The sequence below is a fragment of the Procambarus clarkii genome, chromosome 30 (genome assembly GCF_040958095.1).
Source record: "Procambarus clarkii isolate CNS0578487 chromosome 30, FALCON_Pclarkii_2.0, whole genome shotgun sequence".
Lineage (NCBI taxonomy): Eukaryota > Metazoa > Arthropoda > Malacostraca > Decapoda > Cambaridae > Procambarus > Procambarus clarkii.
In genome coordinates this window covers 34,170,197-34,194,218 of record NC_091179.1, presented here as the reverse complement: position 1 = coordinate 34,194,218, position 24,022 = coordinate 34,170,197, and the positions used below count along the sequence as shown (strand labels likewise).

General features: G+C 45.0%; 1 protein-coding gene across 1 annotated transcript; it reads left to right on the top strand.

Moving 5' to 3' along the window:
* The first annotated feature begins 13,745 nt into the window (after window positions 1-13,745).
* Window positions 13,746-15,167, top strand: LOC138370044 (synapsin-1-like). Its single transcript, XM_069333819.1, has 2 exons — window positions 13,746-14,143; window positions 14,297-15,167. Exons 1-2 carry the CDS (start codon window positions 13,746-13,748, stop codon window positions 15,165-15,167), a joined length of 1,269 nt encoding a protein of 422 aa, XP_069189920.1.
* The last annotated feature ends 8,855 nt before the right edge of the window (window positions 15,168-24,022 follow it).

Sequence of the window (24,022 nt, the reverse complement as noted above, 5' to 3'; positions counted from 1 at the left end):
TCTCATATATAAATAAAAATTATAATATATTAGAGTATTGTGCGCATATAGGCATAGGTTAGGTGTTTAGGTTCTGTTGGCGTTTATTTGTATTTGTAGTACGTGGGTGAAGCACTTGTAGCGTTGTGATTCGAACAAAATTCGTCAGTGAAGCACAAGTTCCGAAAGTGTTCGAACGTCAGCACTTGTTAGTCGTGTGTAAACCGTTTTTCATTCATAAACAGGGGGTTTGGCGGGTGCATGGAAACACTTTTGTTTTTGCTTGGAGGACGGGTTTCATTTTGGTGTAATTACCGAGGTCTGGGAATGACTAGCCTATGAACAGAGATTCTATCCCGCTGAGTTGCCAGATGTATGGTAACTACCTGTGGAATTTAGTACACCATCTAACAACAGAGTTGCTGTTACCGGCTCCTAAACTACGTGGACGACTTTGTCCTCATCATAAAAGGTAGGGATGCGGCACCTTGCACCCAAATGCTTCGACTGCATCAGTGAGGAGGCAAAGCAGATTGGTATCAAACTAAACCCCACCAAGACAAAAGTTATGCCCATCAAAATAGTGAAGCCCAACATCCAACTCACAGTACAGGGTCAACCATTTGAATGGGTGTATCAAGGAATAATCCTGGACATACACATCAATTTTAATTCTGAGATCACTTACTTGAGAGAGAAAACTACGGCTCGGACGGCAATCCTCAGGTCTCTAACCTCCCTCTCTGGAGGAGTCAATCTGCAAGTCCTTCGCACATACTATGTACAGGCAGTCAGATCAGTGATCGACTATGCCGCACCTGCACTCACAAGCCTATCACAACAACAGTTAAAAAAGCTTGACGTAGCCCAAAACAATGCTTTGAGAGTTGCCCTGGGAGCCCCTATTTGGACCTGGCTTGAAACTCTAAGACTGGAAACTAGTTTGCCCTCACTCCAAGAAAGAATATATCAAAGAACAGCTATGATAATCAGTAAGATAATTATTTCCCCTGATCCAGTCCCAGTACGGCAGTCCTTGATGGTTGGACTTGACCAAAACAACGGAAACTCATGGGCTGCCAGAGCGGTAAAAGTCCTAAACAGACTACAATTAAAAAGCATGATTCCCTTTAGAGGATCTGATCAACCACTCCCAAACTACACTTGTTCCCCACCGTGGGAGGAGCCTACCTTCAAAATAGTAATAGAATGTCTTCCGATGAAAAAGGCTGCCTATGATCCAATAATCTTAAGGCGCATCATAGAAAAGCAAATGTGCAGCATTGCAGTAGCATGAGCCACCTACATCTTCACAGATGGATCGGTTGACACAGAATATGAGAGTGCTGGCGCTGCTCTTTGCACGGATAGCGAACAGGCATATAGAAGACTGGGAGGACAAGTATCATCAACCCAAATCGAGCTGTTTGCTATACAACAGGCATTCGCATATATGATTGAACAAAAAACTCAACATACAATCATACACACAGACTCAAAAGCTGCACTTCAAATATTAGGAAAAAAGCAGTGGAAAGACAGCATGGAAATAATTACCACCATTTTGTGTCTAGAACAGTAGCTAAAGGCAAAGGACTCATCATAACCCAACCTGGATCCCATCCCATGTTGGAATCCCATTAAATGAGAAAGCCGATGAAATGGCTAAACTGGCAACTCGTCATCCAGTGATACATAAAACAATCCAACCCAGCCAAGAGTACATAAAAACACCATCACCAAAATACTCTAACACCTTAACAAAGCCAATCCACACCAGAGAGCAGCAGAAGGTTCGCCTTCTTCAATATTGTAACTTCAGGCCAACAAGTTAGAAAGGTAAATATCCCTAAAGGAATTCACAGGGAAATAGAAGTTCGTTTATATAGACTACGTCAAGGTTACAGATGCAACTGGGAGATTGGTGAACCCAGACAGAGGGAATGCTTCTTCTGTCAAACGATCACAGAAAAGCCACTACTTCACATTCTCCTGAAATGTGAAGCAACCAACAAACTTAGAAGATCTTTAAGAGTCCCTGAATCTGGCAATAACCACCCTGAAATCATCAACACTGCCACTTTTCTGATCAAAAAAGATGTTTGACAGCTGGACACCCTCATAAATACTGTCAAGCAATATCCTCCCCCACGATATCAGCCTGACGATTAAATGCGACCTCAGCACACAGTATACATTTGCTTAACCAAAAAAAAACACTTAATCTACCTCTTGGGTGGCTTAATCTTCATCAATACACCACTAAAGTGTGATGTTCATCAAATGCGGTGTAACATCAGCGGTGTGTGAGGTCGCAGGCGGCCCAATGTGAGCTCAACTGTATTTGTGGAGAAGATTAGGATTTTGTATAATTTTCGAGGACTAGGAATAATTATTGAATTTAATTCTAGTATGAATTTAGAACTATATAATTAGTGCTAGTATCTAGCTGAGTTGCCAGATGTATGCATTGCGGTACAACATACTTGTGTAATTTCCAAGGTCTGGGAATGACTTCAGGAGTTGCCAGATGTACGGCACCTATATGTCAAATTTTAGTACATCATCTAGCAACAGATTTGCATAATTGTTGTTGAGTTAAAATAATTATACTCAAAATGGTTGAGGAGTTTCTGCAGATTTCCCAACATACCTAAGATCTCCTTGCAATTGCTGAGATCTCCATCCAATTATTGTCCTAGTGGCAGGTAGGTGAAGAAAAACCAGTAGCAGGTATGTGGGGGAGAAGAACTTGTGACAAGTATGTGGGGAGAAAAAATAGTGGCAAGTTTGGAGGGGAGACGAACCAGTGGCAAGTAAGTTGTTGTGAAGACTTAGTGGCAAGTATGTGGTGGTGAAGAACCAGTGGTAAGTATGTGGGAGAGAAGAACAAGTGGCAAGTATGTGGTAGAGAAGAACTAGTGGAAAGATGTGGTGGAGAAGAACTAGTGGCATTCATGTAGTGGAGAAGAACTAGTGGTAAGTATATAGTGGAGAAGAACGTGTGGCAAGTATTTGGTGGAGAAGAACTAGTAGCAAGTATGTTGAGGAGAAGAACTAGTACAATTATGGGGTGGAGAAGAAACCAGAAGCAAGTATGTGGTGGGGATGAACTAGTGGCAGGTATGTGGTGGAGAAGAACCAGTGGCTTGTATGTGGGGGAGACGAACTAGTTGCAAGACTGGGGAGGAGAAGAACCAGTGGGAAGTATGTGGCGGAGAAGAACTAGTAGCAAATATGTGATAGGTGAAATGCGTGGCTGGTGTCCACATTCACTAGGAAAAGTCATGACCTGTTAATGGGAGCGATATCTGAGGTTATCAGCGTCTCTAGGTCGAGACCATAGTTCTGTCTTTGATCTTCCTTTTGATTTACTCCTCAAACTATATATTCTATATAACGTTTTTAAAAATTCATTATGTGCGTAAATATATTCCATACTAAGAGGAGTAACCGGCAGTGCCCGGGACATTCTCTCCCCCCCCCCTCTCTCTTATTTTCTCCTCTCCTCACATACTCCCATTTTCCCCCACACATTTTTCTTCTGTAATCTCATTTCAATCCCTTCTCCCTACTCTCCCCTTTCCCAGACCTCTTCTCTCTCTTCTCCATATTTCCGTCAGTTTCTCTCCCCTTTCCCCCTCCCTATTTATCCTTTTCCCCTCTCCGCTCAACTTTCATTTAAACACAAGGTAGAGTGCCAAGCTGTAAGGCGGTCCCTCTCCTTCTCTTCCCCAACTCTTCTCCCCATCTTCCCCTTGAGCCCTCTCGTCCCCGTCCCCTTGGTCCCCTTCTTCGTCCCCTGGCCTCGTCCTCACCCTCTTCTTTCCCCTTCTAAACCCCCCTCTCCTAGTATTTCAACGATGCTTTGAAACATTTGTCTGGGTCTCAGAAATTGCAATGTTATAACAAAACAAATTCCACTAGAATCACATGTTATGGTTCCCACTTAGCTCCGTGACATTGGCCTACGGATATTTATAGCAAGCATAAGTCAGTCTTGTACTACCGTCTGTTCCACTTCCAAGTCCGTCTATGTCCACCTGTAAGCTCTCTGTCTATCCACGTGGCAATCCATCTATCTGTTCATTTATCTATCCATCTGTCCATTCACCTGTCCACCTCTCTATATATTCACCTATCCGTTTTTGAAACCAGTATGGACGTCTGCAGATATAATTTTTTCAGCTGCAGGCTTCTGTCCACATTTGTTCCCGTCCACCTCGGCTGCTGCCGGCATCCGTCCTCCCTAAATTTTGTTTCCTCGGTGACGCGCGGTGCCAGTCATCCCTAATGTTCAGTGACGTCATCAGCCAGTCTTAATCCTCCCTCAATTAGTCCGTTTTCAAGGAATGAATATTTTAATCCCTTTTCCACGATCGCGTATTTAAATCCATTTTGCATATATAATCGTTTTTACAAAGATTGCTTCTTTCTCTCACATGCCTAATTAAAGATTATTTATTGAATATAAAAGTGAATGAAGACCTATAGAGTATCTACTATTTATTTCCACCGATGTTGAATCATTCATTAATTATCACTAAGAAACAAAATATACTGCCGAAATAAAATAAATAAGAAGTAACGAAATAGGGCAATATTTTCACCCTTTTTTTTGCCCAAGTCTTTCCTAAATAAATTATTAACTTATCTATTGTTTTAATATATCCCCAATTCTTATCCCCCTTTAATATCCATTCATTTCAACGAACTCACTCTTCGTCCAACTAAACAATGTTTTTTTAACAATACACAGAGAAATCACATTATCGTTATATCTATGAACAAAACCACAAGATCCATGATGAGGGTTCGAACCTATGCGATGAGTGGTCCCAGATGCACGCTCTAGTCAACTGCGCCACGACATTGTCAAAAGTATTGCAACCTACTGCATTCACAAGGATCCCGAGGCTTCCACTAAAGCCGAACCGGGGTTTCGCACAATTCTGGGAACACCCAGCGCATAGGTTTGAACCCTCATCAGGGATCCTGTGGATTTGTTCTGTGATATATTTCAAAATGTGATTTCTGTGTGTATTGTTAAAAATCCCAATCTGCGTTTTGAAAGAGGGGTGTCAGAGGTAGAACTACTGGACGACAGAGACCGAGTGTATTGGGGGTATTGTTTCAAACCCTGGTTCAGATTCGGTGGAAGCCTCAGGATCCTTGTGGGTGCAGTTGTACCCCAGGTTGCAATTCTTTTGACAATGTCGTGGCACAGGTGACTAGAGCGTGCATCTTGAAACACCCAGCACATAGGTTCTAACCCTCATCAAGGCTCCTATGGATTTATTCAATGGCTTCTCTCTTCCAATTTTTTTGTATAAATGACTAATTCAATTGTGAGAAATATTGTTTGTATCCCTGCCCAAAAATGTTTATATGTACATAATATTTTTTTAAATGGATATTGAAAAGATCGCTTTTTGAGCGTAAGAATGAGTGAAACCGTTTCTATCCTAATCATATCAGTCAAAGCAGATACCAGAGTCTGGACCCACAAGAGTCTTAGCCATTTGGAATTAACATCTCCAAGTCCCCATTCAGATCATGACACAATACCACGTTGAATTCTCTAAGCTAGCAGCAGACATATATATACAATTATCAATAACAAAGCTTCTTGGAACACTGCTTTACAAGCATTCAAGTATTTCATTTTATCCACACTTTCTGGTAAGCTCCCCACACCTCATTAATTCCCCCCCAAAACATACCCACTCACCATATATGAGCACCAATTTTATGGTCGTTATTTAATATTTTAATTATATATATCATTCCCTTATTTTTTTTTAGCTATTTTTCCAATAAACTCTTCAGTTCAAGAGAGTAACAGTTCATGATTGATATTTCACAGCCTTCCATTGCGAGCTGGTCATTAGCACCGAAGTGTGTGTCATCAAATGAGGTGTAACATCAGCGGTGTGTGTGACGTCGCAGGCGGCCCAATGAGGTCTCAGCTGTATTTATGGAGCAAGAGTAGAATTTTGTATAATAATCGAGGACTAGGCTTCATTACACTATGAATTTGGTAGATAGTATCTAGCTGAGTTGCCAGATGTATGAATTGCGGTACGATATTGGGCAGCTATTTTGGTTGATCTTAGCACTGCATAATGAACCATTTACATCGATAAACGCGATTTTGTATAATTTCCGAGGTCTGGGAATGACTAACCTATGAACATAAATACTATCCAGCTCGGTTGCAAGATGTATGGCAATTACCTGTGGATTTTTAGTACACCATCTAGCAACAGAGTTGCATAATTGTTATTGAGTTAAAATTAACCAGACTCAAAGTGGTTGAGGATCTGCTGCAGATCTCTCTCCATACCTAAGATCTCCATCCAATTATTGTGCTAGTGGCAGGTATGTGGAGAAGACGTAGTAGGTATGTGGGGTAGAACAACTAGTGGTAAGTATGTGGGGGAGAAAAACTAGTATCAAGTATGTGGTGGAGAAGAACCAGTGGCAAGTATGTGGGAGAGAAGAGACAGTGCCAGGTATGTGGTGGAGAAGAACTAGTGGTACGTATGGGATGGAGAAGAACTAGTTGCAAGTATGTGGTGGAGAAGAACTAGTGGCAAGTATGTGGTGAGGAGAGCAAGTGGCAAGTATGTGGAGGAGAAGAACCAGTGGTAGGTATGTGGGTGGAGAATAACTAGAGGCAAAAATGTAGTGGAGAAGAACTAGTGGAAAGTATGTGGTGGAGAAAAGCTAGTAGCAAGTATGTGGGAAGTATAATACATGGCGGGTGACCACATTTACTAGGAAGAATCATGACCTGCAAATGGGAGCGATGTCTGGGGTCCTCAGCTTCTCTGGGTCGAGCCCATATTCCAGACATTTCGATCTTTCTTTTCATTTACTCATCAAATACGTACTTTAAATAACATATTTTAAAATTCTATATGTGAGTAAATATATTCCACAATAGCAGGAATACCCGGTAGTGCCCGGGACAGTGTCTCTTTTCCCCGATTCCTCTTATTTTCTCCTCTCCCCACATACCCCCTTTTCCTCTTCCTTTTTTCTTCTTCATTCCCCATTTATATCCTTTTTTTCCACTACACCCCATTCCCAGACCTCTTCTCTCTCTTCTCCCATCTCCCCCATTTTCTCGCCCCTTTCTCTCTCCCAATTTCTTCCCTCAATTTTCATTCATATAGAAAGGGGTGCCGGGCTGCATGAGGGTCTCTCTTCTTCTTCTCTTCCCAATTCTTTTCCCCATCTTCCCCTTCAGCCCTATCGTCCCCGTTTCCATGTTCCCCTCTTCGTCCCTACCCTCGTCCTCAAGCTCTTCTTCCCCTTTCCGAACCTCCCCTCCTCTATTTTTTCCTGTCCTTTCCCCTCCCCCCTCTTTCTCTCTTCTCTCAGAAAGTGTATTAAGAAGCCTTGAAACATTTTTATGGGTCTCAGAAATTACATTATTATAACACAACAAATTCCACAAGAATCACATGCTATGTTTCCCACTTAGCTCCGTGACAGTGGCCTAGGAGTGTATATAACTGCTAATCATTCTTAAACATACTTAAGCATTCTCCGGCAAGCCTAATTCCGACCTGTACCACCTATATCCGTTTATGTCCATCTGCAATCTATGTGTCTATTCATCTATCTATCCATATATCTGCTCATCTATCTATCTGTCCCTACACTTATCCATCTCACTATCTATTCAGCTAACAGTAGTTTAAACCAGAACGGAAGCCTGCAATTATCATTTTTTCAGCTGCAGGCTTCTGGCCACATTTTTCCCCGTCCACCTCGGCTGCTGCCGGCATCCGTCCTCCCTAAATTTTGTTTCCTCGGTGACGCGCGGTGCCAGTCATCCCTAATGTTCCATGACGTCATCAGCCAATCCTACCTCAATCAATCCATTTTCAATTAAGGCATATTTAACCCCATTTTCAATGATTGAGTATTTAATCCCATTTTTCAAAAATTTCGTTTTTAATTCCATTTTGCATATATATTTCCATTTACAACGATTGCTTATTACCCTCACATAACTAGTTAAATATTACTTATTGAATCTCCTATTTATTTCCACCCATGTTGAATCATTAATTAACTGTCACAAAGAAACAAAATAAGCTGCAGAATTCCTATTCATAAGAATCAAGCAAATAGTGCAATATATTCTCCCTTGTTTTTGTCCAAGTCTTTTTGCAATCAATTATAAAGTTTTCTATTGTTTTAATATTCATTATAGTTACCCCTTTTTATACCCGTTCATTTCAACCAATACATTCTCCGTCAAACTAAAGAAAAGCTTATTAAAATACACAGAGAAATCACATTATCGTGAAATACCAATGAACAAATCCACAGGAGCCGTGATGAGGGTTCGAACCTATGTGTTTGGCAGCCCGTCCTCCAAACAAAGATCCAAAAGTGATTCCATGCACCCGCCAAACCCACTGTTTATGAATGAAAAGCGGTTTACACACGACTCACAACTGCTGACGTTCGAACATATCCGGAACAAGTGCTTCACTGACGAATTTTGTTCGAATCACAACGCTATAAATGCTTCACCCACGTACTACAAATACAAATAATCGCCAACAGAACCTAAACACCTAACCTAACCTATCCTATGCCTATATATACACAATATGCTAATATATTATAATATTAATTTATACTTGAGAAAATTCCCGTTTTGAATAAACAGCATGTTAAAATTTATGAATGCGTCTGTGGGGTTAACCGCTGAATTTAATGGACTTGAGTCGAGGACGGGTTGTGTTTGGTGTTCCCTGCAACCCGTCCTCGACTCAAGTGTGTGAGTCGAGTCGTGTGTAAACCACTTTTCATTCATTTAACAGGGGGTTTGGCGGGTGCATGGAATCACTTTTGGATCTTTGTTTGGAGGACGGGCTGAAAATACTTGAATCGAGGACGGGTTGCGTGATGAGAGTTCGAACCTATATGCTGGGTGTTTAGCCAGTCCTCCAAACAAAGACCCAAAAGTGATTCCATGCTCCCGCAAAACCTCCTGTTTATGAATGAAAAACGGTTTACACATGTCTCACAACTGATTTCATTCGAACACTTCCGGAACAAGTGTTTCACAGACAAATTTTGTTCGAGCCACAATGCTGTAAATGCTCCACCTACGTACTTTAAATACAAATAATCGCCAACGGAACCTAAACACCTAACCTAACCTAACATATGCCTATATGCACAATACGCTAATATATTATAACATTAATTTATATTTGAGAAAATTCCCATTTTGAATGAACAGCATGTTGAAATTTATGAATACATCTGTGCGGGGGGGGGGGGGGGGGTGGGTCACCTCAGGATGTAATGGACTTGAGTCGAGGACCGGTTGTGCGTGTTACCTGAATTGTGTGAAACCTCAGTTCGGCGTTCGGGATATTTGTGGGTGCACTAGTACCATGATAATGTAATTTCTCGATGTATTGTAATTAAGCCATACTTTAGTGGGACGAAGAGTGAATTAGTTGTAGTGAATGGGTATAAAAAGGGGTAACAATAAGGTATATATATATTTAAACAATAGATAAGTTTTGCATTTATTTAAAAAAGATTTGGGCAAATACAAGGGAGAAAATATGGCCCTATTTCCTTCCTTCTTATGTATAGCCTTTCTACAATTTATTTTGCTTCTTAGTCACAGTTATTTGATTCAACATGGGTGGAAATAAATATGAGGAACTGTATATATCTTCATGTAAATCTTATATTCAGGAAATAATGTTTAATTAGCTATGTTACAGAAATAACCAATCTTTATAAAGGGATTATATATCCAAAAGGATTAAATACGCAATCGATGAAAATGGGATTAAATAAGCATTTATTGAAAACAGAGTGATTGAGGAGGATTAAAACTTTTTTATTTTTTTTTTTATTTTTATAAAAGAATACACAATGTACAAAACAGACACCCGCCGAAAGAACAAGTCATGAACATACACAGGACAATATAACAAAGGAAGTAAACACGGATACACTAAACATACTCAACAAAAACCAAGAAAGAAAACACATGACACAAGGCACAAAAAAAAGAACCCAGAAACGGGCACAGTATTTACCACAAAAAACAGAACATGACATAAATAGCACACAATATAAAGAACATAAAACATACACATCCACACAACCTTAAGTACAGAAATACAAAAGGAGAATGCACATACAAGCCCAGCCCAACAACCCAAACTCAGGTGCATAAAAGCACAGAACAACAGGCCTCCGAAACCCCTAACAAAGAGGCAAAATTACAAAACTACATTAAATAAAAAAAACAGGGAAATACAGAAATAACTACATTAAATAAAAAAAACAGGGAAAAACAGAAATAACTGAGTACATTTCTTTTTTCTTACTTCGTTTCCACATGCATAATAAAAAGTCATAATACAAAGGCAGAACACAAAACACAAATCAAAGAAAGAACAGATAAATACGACATAAATAGCACAAGGCAAAGTACATGGCACATAAAAAGAGAAATAACAATCAGTAATGGCAAAAACAACACCCATAACACAGGAACAGTAGTACATGAAAGGGGGGGGGGAGGACAAAACATAAACCCGGGCACCCCCCCCCCACACAGAAAATCACAAAATACAGAAGAGGCACGCTCCAAAGACATAGGAGCAAACAAACACACATACCATAAAGAACAAAAATGCATAAATAATACAACCCATACAAGGCAAACAAAAAGGCCCACGCAGGAGCCTGGGAAAACATAAAAACCACACCCACACACAAGCACACCAAAACGAACACACACCCACAGGAGCAACCACAACAGAAACAAAACAACCACACACACACACACCCCGCCCAACCCCCGCCGAGGAGGCCCATCGGAGGACCAGGGACCTAAGACAAACCGGAACAAGACCCACCCAACCAACCCACAGCCAACATCCATGAGCCCAACCCACGACCAATCACTCAAAAGCAGCCCCACGAACATACGCACCAGTAAACCAACCACAAAAATCATCCGGAAAAGCACGCTGCAGCCACCACCAGGTGAACCGTAAGCGTCCTCTCAAAAACCCCAAAACCCTATCAACCCCATAACCCTCCCTCCGGCCAACCCACACCCAATACACATAGTCAGCGACAAGAAGACATAGCTTATTACGCACCCGTCGAGAGCCCCGCGGAACAGACAAAAACAAAAACGGCAAAAAACCACCCTGACATCCCGGCCCACAAACCACGGCCAACACAGCACGAAACCAATCAAGCAAACCACTCAACCTCTCACAAAAATAGAAAACATGTAACTGAGTCTCAGGCAAACCACAGTGGACACATGCGTCAGAGGCACACAAACCCAGCATGCACAACCGGTCATTTGTCGCCAGCGACAAATGCAACATGCGAAACAACAACTCCCGCTGCTGAGGTGCCAAAAACCGCGCCCCTAACGCCGCCCACACCTCCCCCCAATCCCAACACGGGAATAAAGTCTCCACCCGCGGCTGAACTCGACAAAATAGAAACCCATAAATCGCCTTCACCGAAAGAGACATATAACCCGGACAACGACAGACAGCTCGAAGAATGTCTACCACCCAGGAGTAAATAGGAGGGGTACAAAAGGCCACCTCCCGACAAACACCGCAATCCACTAAAAAACTAAACCGGAGCGAACAATAAAAAATACACAAAGCATTGAGCCCCCCACCCAACGCTAAACCCTGACGCAACGAGACCCAGAACAACGCCCGAGCCCTGGTAAACACATCAGGAATTCCAACCCCACCTTCCCGCACAGCTAACACCAACGTCGAGCGACGAACCGGGTGGTAACGACCACACCACACATACCTATAAACCTGACGTTCCAACCCCAGAGCCAGCCGGCGATCTAAGGGGAAACACCGAGCCACGAACCAGACATGTGACAGAACTTTACAAGTAACAAGCAACGCCCGCTGATAAATTGTTAACGGGCGCGCAGCCAACAACCCAACCGCAACACCAACACTACGAGAAACCACACCCCAATTAAATTCCAAAGATCTCTCGTAAGAAGCGAACCAGGTGATCCCCAGAACACGCAGAGAGGAGACCACTGGAAAATAAGACCCCTCTCACACAAGGCGAGAGGACCACCCACCGATACCCATAAGACCAGATTTGGCACGATTAACCTGGGCCCCAGTGGCCAACTCAAACCTCTCAACCACGACCTGGACAGCCCGAACAGAACCAGCAGAGGCCACGAACAGGATATTATCATCCGCATAACCGCAGATGGGTAACCGAAGATCAGAAGGCAGCCGGGGGGGGGGGACGGATCAACGCACAAGCCTTGACCGCCCGAAAAAAAAGCTCCTGAAAGAGCACATAAAGGAGCATGGAAGGCGAACAACCCTGCCTCACCGAACGGCGGACAGGGAAAGGAGCACTCAAGAACCCATTGATGCAAACCCGACTGCAACACTGAACGTACAACATACGCACCCAACGAACAAACAAAGGCAGAAAACCAAGCCGCTCTAACACACGAAAAACAAAAGCTAACAACACACAGCCAAAAGCCTTAGACCAATCCAGGCAGAGAATCGCTGCCGACAAGCGAGAGCCCGACACGTACAGAAGCACATCCCGAAATAACGCATTGCACTGCAGCAACGAGCGACCTGGAACACCACAAAACTGTTCCACGGAAACAACAGACGCAACAACACGGCAACACCGACCAGCTAAAATCTTGGACAGGATCTTATAGTCCACATTCAACAAAGAAATGGGCCTCCAGTTCGAGAAGAACCGCAAATCGCCCGGCTTTGGGAGCAGCCGCACAATCCCAACGCACTGAGAAATAGGCAGAACGCACCCCCGAAGGCAAGTCCGGACCACCTCCAAAAGAACATCACCCAACACATCCCAAAAGGCAACATAAAACTCGACAGGAAGACCATCCGAGCCCGGCACCTTCCCGGAACGAAACGACCTCACCACATCGAAAAGCTCCCCCAACGAAACATCTTCCTCCAAACCAACACAATCAGCAGCAGACAACCCTGGAGCACAACCACCCAAGAAACCTTCCGCAATCGCATCGTCCCCTACCACCTCCCCATAGAGCGCAACCAACTCCTGCCGCACATAATGCAACACACCACCGGTGTCCAAAACAACGGACCCATCCGGCCGTTGCAGAGCCGTAAAAAGAACACAGTCCCGCGCAGCCTTCACCTTCCCTAAAAGATAAGGAGAGAGCCGTTCCCCGTCAACACGTTCACTCACACGAGCACGCACACGAACACCCTCGGCCCACTCATTCCGCAAACCACAAATACGCTCCTTACACTCCGCAATCTCCCCAAAACAGTCAATCCCAGCACTGTACCGCACATACAACCGCGAAAGCCTCGCCTGGAACAACCGCAGCAACCCAAACCTATCAGCAGCCTCACGTTTGGCAGCCACCCGAAAAAACAACCGACATTGCTCCTTACACCACTCCCACCAATCTAAAACAGAAGGAAATTCACACCGCCGGGCGAGAACCCCGACCCACCAAACCCGAAACTGCCCACAAACCCTCGGACACCTGTAATTCAGCTTCCACCACCCCACGCCGACCCGCACCTGACTGGGCACACCAACCCGGACCACCACGAGACTCTGGTCCGAGAAAGCAACCGGGACAGTGTGGAAAGCAAACACAGAACACCCCCCCCCCCGCCAGTAACATACACTCGATCAATCCGCGAACGTGCCCCATGCGCAGCAAAAGTAAAGGACAACTCGCCCCCATAGAGCACAGCAGCATCCTTGAAACCGCAAGAACGCACCACCTCCAGCAGCGCACCCGAGACATTCTGCGGGCGGGTGCTACTACAGTCCCGCGCACTCGTCACACAATTAAAATCACCACCAAAAACCATACTCCGCGTATCATGACGCAGGAAAGGGAGAAGCCCCACCCGAAAAAACTCCTCCTGTTCCCGACGGCGCGCCACCCCCGAGGGGGCGTACACCGAAAGGAACGGAAGAACGACCCCCAAAAACTCAACCCTCACAAACAAAACCCGCCCATCCTCATCCATCTCCGTGTGAAACACGGAGAAGGAAGCCCTCCTAGAAAACAACATAAGCGTCCCCCCGAAGGACGTCCTCGGTGGGGACGCTTATTTCACAACATGAAAATGCGCACTTAAACACTGCAGCACAGACACCTCACGAACATTATGCTCCTGCAGAACATCCAACAGGCCCAACTGGACCCCAAGATCATTTAAACCTCGAACATTCAAAGACGCACATACAACAGAGGGCGCCATCGGGAGAACCTCAGGACACCCCCAACCCAACGCGTCCCCCAGGGGACACAACCGCACCCGCAGTGGAAGCCACATCCACACCACCAAGCTCAACCCCCTGCCGCACCCCGGAAGGCGACCGGCCAGGAACCGCCTTCAAAATCACAGGAGACACACCATGCGAAGAGGGCGCCCCAGGCGTCGAGGACACCATCCACAGTTTCTCCACTGCCTCCGGCGCCTCGAGCCCGACACCACGCTCAACGCCCTGCTCATCCCCAGATCCCGCTTCCGAAGGGGGAGGAGGAACCACTGGAGAAGCGGAGGGAGGAGCACCAGCCAAAGCCACACCACCCGAAGCCTCGATCTTCTTCCCAGGGGGGCCCCTGCTGTGCGACCGATCCCTCGGAGCGACAGCAGGCGGCTGTGCCACGGCACCAGCATCAGGAACACCGCAGGGCTGGCCGTCAGGAGACACTATCAACACCGCCCCTGGCCTCGGGAAGCACACCGGCCACTGCACACGGGCTGCCCGCCGGCACCACACCACACACGTTGGATTCCAAGGAGACACTCGGGTCGCGATGTACCTCCGCCGCCAACAGCATAGGCGCACCCGAAGCAGGAGCCGCGAGAGCATCAGAGTCAACAGACAGAGCAGAGGACCCAGCAGCAGACGGAGAGGTAGGGACAGCAGGGGACGACGCCTCCAGAGGCACACCCACAGAGCCCGGGCCCACTGGGGGCGCCCCAGCCTCCGGCAGAAGTGGAAAATCATCCGCATGGAATACCGACGGGTCCTCCGGGCGAGGGGCACGGCAAGCTGCAGCGAAATGGCCCACCTCACCACACCGGAAACAGGAGCGAGTCTGCCCCTGGTAAAACACACGCACATAAAACCCACACACAGCCACCCGAGAGGGAATAGCCCCAGAGAGCCGCATGCGCAAAGTACGCGCACCCATACGGAGCCCCTTCAGGCGCCCACTAAGCAGACAGGTATGACGCTGCCCCACCACTTCACCATACCCACGGAACGCGGCGGACAGCTCATCCTCAGGAAACTGCACTGGCACACCATGAACGCTTACATACGTCAGGGGGGCCCCACGGATCGGAGACCTCCACCGTCACAGCAGAACCTGGAAGTACATGCGTCTGTGTACCCCAGCGACGCACAAACAGCTGATACACCTTCGCCGAGGAGAACGTCACCGCCACCCGGGTAGGGGAAAGTTTCTCAACACCGTAGAGATCTTGGTACTCCACACTCATGACGTCCATAAGGGCAACCTCCACCAAGGGCCAGTCAACGGGGGCCGAGAAATCAAGCCGGGCGGTGTCGACCCGCGAGCACGGCCACCACTAGCCGACGCCATAACACCCGCCAGGCCCCGGCCAATGGCCGCACCACACCGACAACAAGACGACCACCACGCAGCAGCTACAGGTCAACACTGACAGCCCGGGCCGAACGTCAGCGCCCTCCGGTAGCAGAGCGGCGAATCGGAGGATTAAAACTGGTTGTTGACGTCACAACGTCACGGATGAACCAGTGTGTGTGTTCATCAAATGCGATGTAATATCAGCGGTGTGTGTGACGTCGCTGGCGGCCCAGTAAATTATCACATCAATTGTATCTTGCTTAACGTTTATTAAGTATTACATTCAAAACATTAACCCCACCCAACCAAACACACACACACACACACACACACACACACACACACACACACACACACACACACACACACACACACACACACACACAGGGAAGGGGGAGCCGATGGCCGAGCGGACAGCACGCTAGTCATGTGATCCTGTGTCCCCGGGTTCGATCCCGGGCGCCGGCAAGAAACGATGGGCAGAGTTTCTTTCACCCTATGACCCTGTTACCTAGCAGTAAATAAATTCCTGGGAGTTAGTAAATAAAAAATAAAAATAAAAAATAAAGTTAGTAAATAGTAAATAGGCCCTGGACACCAGTAATACCTCCTCTAACCCCCCACTCTCCCCCACCCAACTTTCCATGCCCTTATACTCTCCCAAAACTCCACTCCCCTTTCCCCTATGCACAACCACCCACTCCCGCACAAGCCCACACGTGGGCACGCACGCACCTACACGCTCTAACGCACACGAACACACACGCACGCACACATGCACACACTCTCTCTCCACTCCCTCTCTCACACCTCCTTAGAACCTCCATCTCACACACACACACAAATGCACATGACTGCATAGAGCATAACACACTCACACACACTCACCTGACCAAAGAGCCAGAGCTCAACCCCCGCAAGCACAATTAGGTGAGTACACACACATACACACTAATGTACCTCGCTGGTACATAAGCTGGAGAGACAGGCAGGAGTGACTGGTAAGGTTCTCCAGTGGATATGGGAGTACCTAAGAAAGAGGAAGCAGAGAGTTACAGTATAGGATGAGACCTCACGTGGCGTGAGGATTGGCGTCCCACAGTTGAGTCCCACAGGGCTCTGTTGAGTCCAGTTGAGTTCAGTCCAGTTGAGTCCCACAGGGCTCTGTACTCGGTCCTATCCTGTTTCTGATAAACGTAAATGATGATCTCCCGGAGGGTATAGACTTCTTCCTCTCAATGTTTGCTGATGATGCCAATATTATGAGAAGGATTAAGACAGAGGATGACTGCTTGAGGATTCAAGAAGACCTAGACAAACTGAAGGAATGGTCGAACAAGTGGTTGTTAGAGTTTAACCCAAGCAAATGTAATGTAATGAAGATAGGTGTACGGAGCAGGAGGCCAGATACAAGGTATCATTTGGGATGATGAAATTCTTAAAGAGTCAGAGAGAGAGAAAGACTTGGGGGTTGATATCCCGCCCGACCTGTCCCCTGAAGCCCATATGAAGAAGATAACATCAACGGCATATGCCAGGTTGGCCAACGTAAGAGCGGCATTTAGAAACTTGTGTAAGAAATGATTGAGAACTTTGTATACCACATATGTCAGACCAATCCTGGAGTATGCAGCTCCAGCATGGAGTCTATATCTAGTCAAGCATAAGACTAAACTGGAGAAGGTTCAAAGCTTTGCCACCAGACTCGAACCCGAGCTGAGAGTTATGCGCTACTAGGAGAGACTACGGGAGTTAAACCTCACGTAGTTGGAAGACAGAAGAGTTAGGGTGGATATGACCACCACATACAAGATTCTCAAAGGAATTGATAGGGCAGAGAAGGACATGCTATTTAATACAAGGGGCTAACGTTCTAAGGGACACAGGTGGAAATTGAGTGCCCAAATGAGCCACATAGATATTAGAAAGAACTTTTTTAGCGTCAGAGTGGTTGACAAATAGAATGCATTAGGAATTGATGTGATGGAGGCTGACCCCATACACAGTTTCAAGTGTAGATATGATAGCGCCCAGTTGTCTCAGGACCCTGTACACCAGTTGATTGACAGGTGAGTGGCGGGACCAAAGAGCCAGAACTCAACCCCCGCAATCACAAATAGGTGAGTACACCACACATACACCACACACATTCACACACTCAAACAGTCCCACACACGCACACAAACACACACAGACACGCACACACATTGGATTGGAAAACTTAAATAGGAAAAACACACACTCACCCTCCCACTCATTGGATTGGAGAATTGGAATAGGAAACAAACAAGACAGGGGAAAAGAAGTAACACAGCGGGAGGAAAGGAACAAGATGACTCGCTTCAGAAGATACTCCTTCAAATATGGAGAGAAATTAGGGAGGAGGTTATCTTAAGGTTATCTTGAGATGATTTCGGAGTTAAGCGTCCCCGCGTCCAGGTCCTTGACCAGGCCTCGTTTTTGTTACTCCCCCAGAAAGCAGGCCGTAGGAGCTGGTTAACTCCCAGGTTTCTACTTACTGCTAGGTTACAGGGGCATCAAGGTGAAAGAAACATTTTGGCCATTTGTTTCCACCTCCATCAGGGATCGAACCCGGAACCTAAGGACTACGAATCCGAAGCGCTGTCCACCCAGCTGTTAGGTGCCTTCAGCTGTTAGGCGCCTCCGAGGAACTAAAAGTAATGGAGGAAAACGTAGACAACCTGCAGGAGCAGCTGAATGAGACAAAGGAGGAGATTAAAAGCCTAAAATAGAATTGTCCCCAATACCAGACACGAACCAGACCTCAGGAAGATGATAATGTATCTGTAGAAGTGTAATGATCTGTGATCAGACCATGGTTTCTCCCCTTCTCCCCCGTTTCCCCTCTTCCCTTGCCTTCGTCATCTTACTCTCTCTTGTTCACCCCTCCCCTTATTTCCTTCCCCCTCCCCTCCCATTTGTCACAGTCTGGCCTCACCAGCCATAATCCACTCTGAGTCAAGAGGTCTCTCTCTCTGGGGCCCTCTCCGTGGCCACTCCATTCCCACTCATTTCCCTCTCTATCCCCCACTCTTTCCCCTCTCCCCCTGCCTTCGCTATAGCCAGTGACGAATTCAGGGGCAGTTCAACTCTAGGGCCATAAAAATCCTGCTCTCAAGTTTCCCTTAGGTGGATAGTCCAGCTTGTTTCCCACGAGTTGGTTGTTAGGGCTTAGTTCCAGTTTCTGGGAGAGGACTGCCCCCAGGCAAGTGCCAGGCTTTTCATTGGCCAGGAGCAGAGGCTTTTGGTTCATTGAGTAGATGTTTCACCAGTTTCCGTGGTGTAGTGGTAAGACACTCGCCTGGCGTTCCGCGAGCGCTATGTCATGGATTCGTATCCTGGCCGGGGAGGATTTACTGGGCGCAAATCCTTAACTGTAGCCTCTGTTTAACTTAACAGTAAAATGAGTACTTGGTTGTAAACACGATTCTTCGCGGTACGGGATCGTATTCCAGGGACCTGCCCGAAACGCTACGCGTACTAGTGGCTGTACATGAATGTAACAACTCTTGTATATATCTAAAAAAAAAAAATGTACCAGGGAGGCCTAGTGGGCGGAGTCCCCCAGGGTAGTGCCTGACGTCCCATTGGCTGGACTCTCAGGCCTAGAGTGAGTGGAGCTTGTTTTCCACTGATAGCTTGTTAAGAATATATTCCTTAGTGTGTCTGGGGTAGGACTTGGGTGCAGGTCAGGTGACCTGGAGGGCAGCCAATCACATTTGTGGCAGGATTGCAGGAATAAGGTAGAGTGTGCTTGAGCATTCATGTCCATCGGTAGATATTATTGCCTCTTAGGGTATTTACAGCTAGGATATATCTCAATTTGATTTCAATGTACGTGTTTTAATTAAATAAAGTGATTTAATGTATTTTTGTAGTTTAGTTATTTGTGCCCTCCTTTTCGTTATTAAAGCTGAGTCTTTTTTATATGTGATATATATGTGGGGTATTTGGAAGTCTCCTGTGTGCTCCTCCAGTTTAATGGATACTAAAGTTGTCCTTGAATCTAACTTAGTAAAGTAAGATTTCTATAATCCCCAAGAATTATAATCAATAATCATGATCTCAGAGGGCGTAGGAATCTTGATAATAATGCTTGGGGATTATAGAAATCGTGACGTGGGTTACTCAATTAGTTGTGCTTGCTCGGGTTGGTCTTTGACTCTTTGGTCCCTCCTCTCAACTGTCAAGCAACTGGTGCACAGACTCTAGAGCCTATTAAGTTATATCATATCTACTTTTGAAACTGTGTATGAAGTCAGCCTCCATCACATCACTTCCTAATGCATTCCATTTGTTAACTATTCTTACACTGAAAAGTTCTTTCTAATGTTCCAGTGGCTCATTTAGGTAATCTTGAGACTATCTTGAGTTGATTTCGGGGCTTTAGTGTCCCCGCGGCCCGATCCTCGACCAGACCTTCACTCCCCAGGAAGCAATCCATGACAGCTCACTAACTCCCAGGTACCTATTTACTGCTAGGTAACAGGGGCATAGGGTGAAAAAACTCTGCCCATTCTTTCTCGCCGGCACCCGGGATCGAACCCGGGACCACAGGATCACGTGTTCAGCGTGCTGTCCGCTCGGCCGGCCGGCCCCTGAGTTCCCCTGGGTACTCAGTTTCCACCTGTGTCCCCCTTGTTCGCGTACCACCCATGTTAAACAGTTTATCTTTATGTACCCTGTCAATTCCTCTGAGAATTTTGTAAGTTGTGATCATGTCTTCTCCACTCTTCTGTCTTCTAGTGACGTGAGGGGAATTTCACGCATCCTTTCTTCGTAACTCATTCCTATTAGTTCTGGGACTTGCCTAGTGGCATACCCCTGAACCTTTTCAAGCTATATGCAAAGCCGCAAGTTGGTGAAAAAGCGGACGAAGAAATGCAAAGATGGAGGCAGTGAAATGGTTTATAAATGTTCCAGGGGAGAAGAGCGAGAGAATAGGAACTGAGAATTACACGAAAATGATGCATATTCTACGCGTGATGATATTTTTTTTATGGATCAACTCAAATATTTTGCAAAAGACACTGGATTTTTTTTTGCTGGGTGTTGAGTTTAAGGCCTATCACTGGGAATTAGAAACACCCAGCTCATAGGTTCGAACCCTCATCAAGGCTACTGTTTGATTTGTGAATTGATTTTTCACGTTAATGTGATATCGCTGTGAACAGCAGGAATGTTATTAAAGGCCACTACAGTAATTTACTTAACTCCCGTATATTACTTATGAACATAGTAAAATACTAAATTAAACGCTCAATGAATATTCACTGAAAAATCCATTGTGTCGAGGGACAGGGAGCCAGAGTGTATTGATAAACATTGGGAATATATTGAGGTATAAGTGCCACTGTTTTCTTTCTAACTGCGTTGTACGTCGGTGTATGTACTATGGTTCTCATCCTTCCTATAAGTACTACCAAAACAGGAGGATTGGCTGATGGATTGCCATCAGAAATATCTCATTGTTTTATACTACATAGGGAAGAAGAACCAGTAGTAAGTATGTGGGAGAAGAACCAGTGGCAAGTATGTGGTGGAGATGAGTCCGTGGCAGGTATGTGGGTGAAAAGAACTAGTGGCAAGTATGTGGGGACGAAGATTTTGAGATAAGTATGTGGTGGAAAAGAACTATTTGTAAATATGTTATGGAAAAGAGACAGTGACGAGCATGTGTGGGAGAAGAACTGGTGGCAAGTATGTTGGGGAAAACTAACTAGTGGCAAGTATGTTGGGGAAAACTTACTAGTGGCAAGTATGTGCTAGAGAAGAACTAGTGGCAAGTATGTGGTGGAGAAGAATTAGTGGTATTTAGTGGAGAAGAACTAGTGGCAAATGTGTTGTGAAGAAGAATTAGTGACAAGTAAGTGATGGACAAGACCTACTGGCACGTATGTGGGGGAGAAGAACTAGTGACAAGTATGTGGGAGGTATAATACGTGGCTGGTGTCCACATTTACTAGGAAGAGTCATGACCTGCAAATGGGAGCGATGTCTGAGGTCCTCACCGTCTCCAGGTCGAGCCCATGAGTATTCCATGGAACCTTCCTTTTTATATAGGAGGGGCAACCGGCAGTGCCAGGGACAGTCTCAGTAAACACAAATCTTTTTCTGACATTTTTATTTGGTAGCAGAGAGTTGGCCTTGCAACTAGCTATATAAAGTCGTATTTTTAACGTTTAAAATACGTTAATTTCAGTCAATTAAATCGTAAAAATGTTAAGCAAACGTACAAAAAACGTTTTAATACGTCTCTAATTTTAAATTAAATCACATACCTAATTTGTTTGTGTGAGTGGTATAAGTGTGTATGTTTGTAAGTGGTTGAGTTTGTGCAGGAGTGTGTACTCACCTAGTTGTACTAACCTAGTTGTGCTTGTGGGGGTTGAGCTCTGGCTCTTTGGTCCCGCCTCTCAACCGTCAATCAACAGGTGTACAGGTTCCTGAGCCTATTGGGCTCTATCATATCTTCACTTGAAACTGTGTATGGAGTCAGCCTCCACCACATCGTTTCCTAATGCATTCCATTTGTCAACCACTCTGACACTAAAAAAGTTCTTTCTAATATCTCTGTGGCTCATTTGGCCACTCAGTTTCCACCTGTGTCCCCTTGTGCGTGTGCCCCTTGTGTTAAATAGCCTGTCTTTATCTACCCTATCAATTCCCTTGAGAATCTTGAATGTGTTGATCATGTCCCCCCTAACTCTTCTGTCTTCCAGCGAAGTGAGGTTTAATTCCCGTAGTCTCTCCTCGTAGCTCATACCTCTCAGCTTGGGTACTAGTCTGGTGGCAAATCTTTGAACCTTTTCCAATTTAGTCTTATCCTTGACTAGATATGGACTCCATGCTGGGGCTGCATACTCCAGGATTGGCCTAACATATGTGGTATACAAAGTTCTGAATGATTCTTTACACAAATCTCTGAATGCCGTTCGTATGTTGGCCAGCCTGGCATATGCCGCTGATGTTATCCTCTTGATATGTGCTGCAGGAGACAGGTCTGGCGTGATATCAACTCCCAAGTCTTTTTTTTTCTCTAACTCCTGAAGAATTTCCTCTCCCAGATGATACCTTGTATTTGGCCTCCTGCTCCCTACACCTATCTTCATTATATTACATTTGGTTGGGTTTAACTCTAACAACCACTTGTTCGACCATTCCTTCAGTTTGTCTAAGTCTTCTTGAAGCCTCAAACAGTCCTCTTCTGTCTTAATCCTTCTCATAATTTTGGCATCGTCCGCAAACATTGAGAGAAATGAATCTATACCCTCTGGGAGATCATTTACATATATCAGAAACAAGATAGGACCGAGTACAGAGCCCTGTGGAACTCCACTGGTGACTTCACGCCAATCGGAGGTCTCACCCCTCACCGTAACTCTCTGTTTCCTATTGCTTAGGTACTCCCTTATCCACTGGAGCACCATACCAGCTACACCCCAGCAAACACAAATCATCTACACAACGTTCGCCTATCTCTTCCCATAGGTGTGGGAATGATTTGCATTGAGAATGGTGCAGGAGAGCCTTTGAGAAACTTTTACTCAAAAAATCCAAACACAAAGGTTTAATTATAAATTGTTTTTCTACAATTATTTTCTTCCAAATGTAAAACAAATAGTTTTTACATGTTTAAATATAAAATTTATGGTGTTTTTTTGTAAAATTCATTAATAAATTGTGAATGATATATATTGGCTGAGTGAAACCTTTAAAATCCATTTAGTTATAATATGAACAGAAAAAAGTAGTTTTCCAAATTTTCTAAAAATCGCTCTTTTTAACACAATTTGACTCCTTATGCATTCCACTAAACACTAATATCATGTTTAAATATATAATTTATGTATTATTCCCTAAGATAATTTATATAAATTATAAAAGTTGCTGGAAAGTGGTGAGAACGAATCTGAAAACGTTTTGTTGTCTTATATTGGCGTGTTCTTATTAACTAGAGTGAGTAAGAGTGAGCGAGAGTGGGTAAGAGTGAGTAAGAGTGAATGAAGGTGAGTGAGAGTGCCAGAGAGTGTGTAAGTGTGAGTAAGAGTGAGTATAAGTAAGAGTGACTGAGAGTGAGTAAGAGTGACAGAGTGAGTAAGAGTGAGAGTAAGAGTGACAGAATGAGTAAGAGTGAGAGTAAAGTGATTGAGAGTAAGGGTGAGTATGAGAGTAAGAGTGATTGAGAGTTAGAGTGAGAGTAAGAGTGATTGAGAGTTAGTGAGAGTAAGAGTGATTGAGAGTAAGAGTGATTGAGAGTAAGAGTGATTGAGAGTAAGAGTGATTGGGAGTAAGAGTGATTGAGAGTAAGAGTGATTGGGAGTAAGAGTG